We start from the raw sequence: 7,028 nt of genomic DNA, 5'->3' as shown, positions 1-7,028 counted from the left end.
AATAAGAGTCCCAGAAACTAATTACTACACATCCGCGCTGCGGAACTCCCGAGGACGGCTCACACCGCAGCAACCCCGCGGGCAGCGCCGGGCTGGGCAAAGCGCAGCCCCCCCCGCGCCCCCAGTGCATCCCCCCACACCGGTCCCAGTCCCCGGGATGCTGCCGGTACCCGCAGCCCCGCTGCCCGGCGCTGCGAGGTGCATCCTCCACCCCCCCGCACTCCGGTCCCGGCCCCCGCAGCCCCGTTGTGCTGCAGGACCGCCGTGCAAGGTGCATATCCCCCCCGCCAGCTCCCGGTGCGCCGTAGGACCGACGGTGCGACGTGCGTGTGTCCCCCCCGGTGCCTCCCGTCCCCGGAGCGCCCCAGGACCCCGGTGTGAGGTGCATTTCCCCCCCCCCCCCCAGCCCACCGAGATGTCGTGGTAGGTTAATCCTAGGCTGAAAACAGGTATTTAGGGCTAATAGGTGTGCGAGCACCTCCACACCCGCTCTCAGAGCTCATTAATGTAATACTTTCATGTGTGAAACGAGCATATAAATGGGCATTAATGAGCTCCCGGCTGCGGAGCGGAGGAGGAGGGAGAAAGGAGAACTTCGCAGGGGAGCGGGCAGCCCCCAACCCCCGGGGCTGCGGCGCCCGGTGTCGGCCCGGGGGGGGCCGTCGGGGGCCGTGCGAGCCCCTCCCGCGGCGTGCCCGGGGGGCGGGAGGGACAGGAGACCCCCGCCCCCCGGCACAGCCCCACGGACCAGGCGGCTTCTTAAAGTCGGTTTTTATTAAAGAACCAAAATCACGTACAGAGGGGTCTCTCCCCAGAGCGGGCGAGCGTTGTTCTGCCTCCGGAGTCGCGGACCGCCCGTTAAAGTGCTGTTACATCCATAAATTTACAAGGGGGTGGTGAGGGAGGAAGGGGTCCGGGGGGGGGGGGGGGGGCGAATAAATATACATCATAAATAAATAAAAATCCAACAAATACTGTACCAAGAGAATCACAGTACATTTATATCCATTGCACATAGCCACTTTTGTTTCCAGTCTGGACAAGGGTCGAAGAAGCGGACACACAGGGAGGGAGGGGGAGAGGCGGAGCGGGGACCCCCGGGGGGGGCGCGGGGCGCAGGGTGGGGGGGCCCGGCTCCCCCTCCGGCCGGCCCGGGGCCGCTCCCCGCCGTATTGCCAGTCCGAGGAAAGCCGGGCTCCGAGTCCTCTATGTACAAGTGTCTCCTCGTGGAAATGGCTTGTGTGGGCTCTGCCCGCATGGCTTCGGGGGAAAGGGGGGGTCCGGAGGTGGGGGGGCGCTCACTGGGGCAGCAGCGGCGGCTTGAAGGAGCAGTTCCCCGTGCAGTGCCGCGGGGTCAGCATTTTGCAGGAGAAGTGATGCAGCGCGTCGTGGGCCTCTGCAAAGCGACGGAGCCGTCACCCCCGGCCCCCCCACGCGGGGATGGGTGGGTGTCGGCCCCCCTTAGACGTCTGTGTGTTCCCCCCGTCCTGCCCCGGTACCTTTCAACTTCTGCTGGATGGCGTAGCGCGCTTTCCTCTCCTGGTCCAGCTCGTTGCACAGCGTATCTGGGATGGGGGGAAAGCATCACAGCGCGCCGGGACGCGGGGCGGGGGGGGTCCAGGGAACGGCCGCCCCGTCGGGGATGCGCTGGGCTGAAGGGCGTCGTGCTCGTCCGCAGCACGGGGACGGAGGGGTTTGGACGGGCAACGGGGGGGTCGCGATGCGCGCAAAGTCGGGCATGGCTTCACAGGTAATTTTACGCCTCGGTTTTTAATTTAGCCCGGGTGGAAATTGCTGCGAGAGGGGAAGGTTCATTTGCTCCCGTGTAATGATGCCTCGCAGCCGTTTGCGGGGCAGCTCGAAACCCCAAGACAAATCGGAGTGCACGGAAGGATATCGATTAAAAAAAGAAAAAAAGAAAGAAAGAAAGAAAAAAAAACCCAGAGCGAGACAAAAAGGAGATAAAAAAAAAATAGTTGCCGGATGGCCTCGGCCAGGCCTTACCTCGGACAATCTGCAGCTGCTGCACCATCTCCTCCCGATACGCCAGCTCCCGCTTCATCTGGTCCTGGAAGTTATCTGTGGGGGCAAGGGGGGGTCAGCACCACTCCCGGCTGGGGCAAGGCGGGGAGGGGCGGGGAGCGGGAATCGCCGGTACCTTTCAGGCTCTGGAAGTCCCTCTCCAGCTTTTTCCTCAGCTCCATTTGCTCCAGGACCAGTTTTTGTAACTCATCTGTTTAAAAATACACGCCGGGGTTGAGGGGAGCCCGCACTTTTCCATATGGAGGCGGCTCAGCGCGGCGCTAATCGCATTACGTTACATTAATCACAGGAGTTAATCACTCCTGCAGAAAACACAAATACCTCGAGCCGCGGGGAGAGGCCGGGGGGTCCAGCCAGCCTCCCCCCACCTCCCCCGGCCCCGCAGCCCCCCGCCCCGCCGCGGGACGAGCGCCTGCCTCACCTCGGGCCAAATTTTCGATGTCTTTTTCCACCAGCTGCGTCCCGGCGACATCCATGCCGAGGCCGTCCTCTCCTGGGCGGGGGGGGGGCGACGACGAGGGGACACGGACGGACACGGACACGGACACAGAGTGCTGTCACCCCCGCCGCGGGGGGCTCCGCGGACCGCGCATCGCCCCGCGGAAGGGCCGCGGAGGAGCGCGGACCGGCGCTTACCTCTGTCGGTATTTACAGGGCTGGGATGCGAGACATTCCTTTGGTCCTGATAGGATTTTCTGGTCTCTAAATCCTCTGCCGCGGAGTGATTGTCTTCTTTATCTTGCTCTTAAAGTTAATAAACCGATTTTCAACCATAAGCAATGAAAGTATGGTCCTGATATATCCTTAATTACATAATTACGGACAAAGCCCTCGTTAAAACCTTCTTAGCGGACATCCTAATCGCTTTGCTATTGGAAAGTAGCTTTGCCCCGCCGTGCCCAGCCCAACCCCGCCGCACCGGCCGCGTCCGACGGCGGCATCTCCGAGCCCGGGGAAGGGGGCGGGGGGGGACCAGGCCCCGTCCCCCATCCCGAAACCGTTTGCACTCGTTTTGTTTGGGTTTTTTTTTTTCTGCCGAAAGCCCCTCAAACGAAAGCGGCGGCCCGGGAGCCTCCCCGGGGCTGAGCAGCCGGCGGGGGGCGACGCCCGGGGCCGCTCCTTCGATGGGCACCGGCCTCCCGCCCCCTCCGCCCCCGGGCCCGATTTACCCTTCGCCTCGGGGGTGCAGAGGTACGCGGCCGGGGCTCCCAGGGAGGCGGTGGTCTTCAGCGGCTGCAGGTGCTCCCCCCTGTCCGGCGCGTACACCTACAAAAGAGCGAGTCAGGGCGGCGGGGACCCCGGGACCGGCCCCGCCGGCACCCCCGAGGGCAGACGTCCCCCCGCCCCCCCCGCACCTCGTAGCCGCCCCTGCTGCTGCTCCGCTCGGGGCTGCCGTCGGGCTGCTGGCCGCCCTCCTGCGCCGCCGGTTCGCCCGCCTTCTCCTCGGGCCCGTCGGCCCCGGCGGGCGGCGGTTCCTCGGTACCGGCCAGCAGCCGGGGCGGCGGCGGCTCCCGTCCCTCGGGGAGAGGGGCGGCGGCGGCGGCGGCGGCATCCTCCTCGTCGTCCTCCGGGAAGCGGTTGGACTCCACGTCCACCTCGGGCTCCTCGGCCGTGTCCCCCCCGGGGGAGAGCGAGCGGTAGCTGGAGCTGCCCTCGCTGAGAAAGTCCGGGGAGAGGTAACCGGGGCCGCGGGGGGCCGCGCCGCCGTACGCCTCCCGGGTACCGTAGAGCTTGGCGATGCTCTCGGCGTCCTTCACCACCGGGCGGAAGGCGGAGAGGTAGCTGCCCTTCCTGGGCAGGGGCAGCGGGGGGAGCAGCGCCTCGTCCCCGGAGCGCTCCTCCTCGCCCGCCGCCCGCGACAGCGCGCTGGGGCAGCGCTCGCCCTCCGTGCCGGTTCCCTCCTGGGGGGTAGCGCTGCTCCTCCCGCTGCCCGACGGCTCCGAGCCCTCCAGCTCGCCGTGGCGGCCCGACAAACCCGGCGGCGGTTCGGCCGCCGCCGCCGCCGCCGCCGCCGCCGCCGCCACCACCACGGCCGTGGCCGCCGCCTTGGCCTGGCTCTGGGCCGGGTAGGGCGGCACGGGCAGGCTGCCGGCGGCCGGCCAGAAGACGGGGAAGGAGGGGTAGACGCCGGCGTCCTTGGCGGCTCCGGGCTGGTGGGGAGGCTGGGCCGGTTGGTGCGGGTGGGGGTGCGGGGGTCCCCAAAACATGCCGGGGGGCAGCGCTCCCCCCTTGCCCGCCTCGCCGCCTCCCGCGCCTCCCAGCGCGTCCTCCTGCTTTTTGGGGCAGAGTCCGAAAGCGGCGGCGGGGAAGCCGTAGGGGTGGGGGAAGAGGGGCGGCGGCAGCTTCTGCAGCATCCCGAAGCCCTTGCTGGGCACCGGGATCACCGGGTAGCTGCGCACCGCCCCCGCCCCGCCGTGCGCCCCCGCCGCCCCGCCGTGAGCCGCCGGTAGCCCCAGCGCCCCGCGCTCGCCCGCCGGCTCCTGCCCGCTGCAGCGGAGGCTCTTGTGCGCCGGTGCCAGCTCGGGACCGGCGGGCGGCGGCGGGTGCAGGGCGGCCTTGGCAGCCGGGGAACCGGCGCCAGGCCCGCCGGCGGCCGCCCCTTGCAGGGAGAAGGTCCGCTTGCGGGTGCCGCCGTTGAACATGGCCTTGACATCCTCCCAGGCGTGCGACAGCTCCTCGGTGGCCGTCTTGTCGCTGAGCTTGAGGTGCCGGCGCCAGGAGTTGAAGTTGGCGGCGTCGGGCTGCGTGTACTTGGAGTCCGGGGTGCGGTGGGAGTGGAAGATGAACTTGTTGGGGGAGAAGTACATGCTGCAGTAGCTGCACTTGATGCACTTGGCGCGGGAGCTGTTGTAGCGGGCCGGGATGAAGCTGCCCCGGGAGCCCCAGGCGCACTCGTGCACCACGTCGAAGGCGAAGTTCTCGGGCAGCTTGGGCGGCTTGTGCTCGCCCAAGAAGGACTTGCAGAGCCGCTCCGCCTCCCGCTTGGTGATCATGCCGCAGCGGCGGGAGGAGATGGGCATGGCCCCGGCCCGCCGCAGGATCTCCAGCTGCACCGGCGTGCACTGCACGCAGGTGATGCCCAGGGCCACCCGCCGGTTGTGGATCTCATTGTAGCTGTAGTTCTTGAGCAGCGTGTTGGAGATCTGCGCCAGGCACAGCCGCTCCTGCCCGTCGATGACCAGGGACACGATGGGCACGCCGTACAGAGAGGTCTCACCCACTTGGTTGGGCTTGAGGGTATTGGAGCCCTGGTACGGCTGCAGCTCTTGCTTTGAATTTGGGGAGGAGCTTGCATCTCTCCCATTTCCCATCTGACTGGCGATCGCCTCCATTCCCCCCCAAAACGCCCCTGCAAAACAAAATCGGGGAACGGCGCGGGTTAGAAGCGCTCCCGGGGCCCCGCCGCCGCCGCCGCCCCCGGCCCGCTCCGCTCCCGGAACCCCGCTCCGCGGACCGGCTCGTCCCCGCTCGCCGCTGCCGGCCGCGGCCCGGAGCACAGAACCCCCCCCGCCCACCACCACCACCACCACCGCCCCGGGTGCTGCCGCAGGACCCTCCCCGCCGCTGGCGGGCAGGCCGGCCGGAGAGGTCTGCCCGAGCCGTAGCGCATCCTCCGCGCCGCGGCCGCCGGTACCGAGCCCCGCTGCATCCGCCGCCGGGAGCGGACCCGCGGCTGAGCGGCTTCGGCAGCCCGGCGGCAGCGGCCGCCCGGGGCAAGGGCGTCCCGGGGGGGATGGGGGGCGGCACCACCCCACCCCCCCCGCAAGCTCCCCCCGCTCCGGGTCCCCGGGAGGTGCGGCGTCCCTTCCCTTTGTGCCGGCTCGCCGAGCCGTGCCGGGCCGGGCCGGGCCGGGCCGGGCCGCCGGTTGCGGCGAGCCCCGGGCGGGCTCCAACGAAACGCGCCGGAGGATGCGACCGGCGCGTCCCGAGGCGCCGGGGCCGGGGGCCGGGGGCCGGGGCCGGGAGTGGGCCGAGCCCCGGGCCGGGCCGGACGGGCTGAAACTTGCCGCTCGGTGCCCAGTGGCGGGCGGAGCGGGGCGGCGGGGGCGGCTGGCCGGGAGCCCCTTTGTCGTGTCTCCGGCAGGCGATTAGGAGCGGGCGGATTAGGGGGCCGGGGCGGGCAGGACCCGCAGCACGTAGCAGCAGAAGGGCAGCAGCGAGCCAGGCAAATTGGCTTAGCGGGGAGGGCTCACGGCGGTAAGCCGCTTCCGTGGTCATTACACAAAATAACGGGGAGCGCCTCCCGAAAACGCGCCCCGTTACCCTCTCCCCCCCTCCACCCCCCCCCCATCCCCTCCATCCGCCGCTTGCTCCCACTTACCGCGCCGCGGAGCCCGGCTGGACGTGCAGGCTCTCCTCGGGGCTAGGGGCCGCAGCCCGGCACCGGGGCCGCCATCAGCCGGGGGGGCCGGGGGGGGGGGAGCCCGGTCCCCACCGAGCCCTTTACCGCGGAGAAACGCCGGGACGCGGGGCGGGCGGGCAGCGACGCGCCCTTCACCGACGCCTCGGGGCCGCCGCCCGCCCCGCCGCCGCGTCCGCCCGGGCGAGATGCAACAAGAGCGAGTGACCAACCGCGCCACCGAGGGAGGATCCGGTACCGTACTTGGAGACGCTGCACATTGATCCGGTGACAGCTAAAATAACGGGAAGACACACCCACTTAGCACCAGCATATTTACATTAACTGCCTCCGGGACCCCGCGGCCGTCAATCACCGATGCGCTCCAGTCAATCACGGCGCGGCTTTAAGGCACGGCGGAACGGGGAGGGAAAGGGGGGGAGAAGGGGGGAGGTTGGGGGGGGGGGGGGCGTGGGGGGCCGCCACCGAGCGGGGACCCGCCCGGGCTGCCCGAGGTAAGAGCGGGGATCAGCCCCGAGCCGCACCTGCACGGGGCTCCGCGCTGCTCCGCGCCTCTCCGCGCTTCGCCCCCCACTCCCCTCCCGCGGTGTGGGCATCCCCCCGGGGGGGGGGGGAAGCGATGCTC

The 7,028-nt window shown here is 69.4% G+C and overlaps 1 protein-coding gene across 2 annotated transcripts; it reads right to left on the bottom strand.

The window, feature by feature from the left end:
- Window positions 1-789: 789 nt before the first annotated feature.
- Window positions 790-6,824, bottom strand: SKOR1 (SKI family transcriptional corepressor 1). Of its 2 annotated transcripts, none has more exons than XM_049812985.1 (9): window positions 6,365-6,824; window positions 3,399-5,392; window positions 3,213-3,309; window positions 2,680-2,787; window positions 2,465-2,536; window positions 2,159-2,233; window positions 2,005-2,079; window positions 1,500-1,565; window positions 790-1,396 (listed from the first exon to the last, which is right to left on the bottom strand). In XM_049812985.1, exons 2-9 carry the CDS (start codon window positions 5,373-5,375, stop codon window positions 1,299-1,301), a joined length of 2,568 nt encoding a protein of 855 aa, XP_049668942.1. In that variant the 5' UTR covers window positions 5,376-5,392; window positions 6,365-6,824; the 3' UTR covers window positions 790-1,298. The 2 variants fall into 2 exon arrangements, with proteins under 2 accessions (XP_049668942.1, XP_049668943.1); XM_049812986.1 differs by lacking the exon at window positions 6,365-6,824 and adding an exon at window positions 5,678-5,759.
- Between the last annotated feature and the right edge of the window lie 204 nt (window positions 6,825-7,028).

Source organism: Accipiter gentilis, chromosome 10 (genome assembly GCF_929443795.1).
Source record: "Accipiter gentilis chromosome 10, bAccGen1.1, whole genome shotgun sequence".
Classification (NCBI taxonomy): domain Eukaryota; kingdom Metazoa; phylum Chordata; class Aves; order Accipitriformes; family Accipitridae; genus Astur; species Astur gentilis.
This window is presented reverse-complemented; position numbering and strand designations above follow the sequence as displayed.

What these genes read in the sequence shown, in the direction of transcription:
- SKOR1 (XM_049812985.1), bottom strand. Translation starts at nt 5,375, where the DNA reads ATGGAGGCGATCGCCAGTCAGATGGGAAATGGGAGAGATGCAAGCTCC. An exon ending in CTGCACCCCCGAGGCGAAGG is followed by an intron (nt 2,788 to 3,212) that starts GTAAATCGGGCC and finishes ATTAACTTTAAG; the next exon opens with AGCAAGATAAAGAAGACAAT. An exon ending in GCAGCTGCAGATTGTCCGAG is followed by an intron (nt 1,566 to 2,004) that starts GTAAGGCCTGGC and finishes CCCCCATCCCAG; the next exon opens with ATACGCTGTGCAACGAGCTG.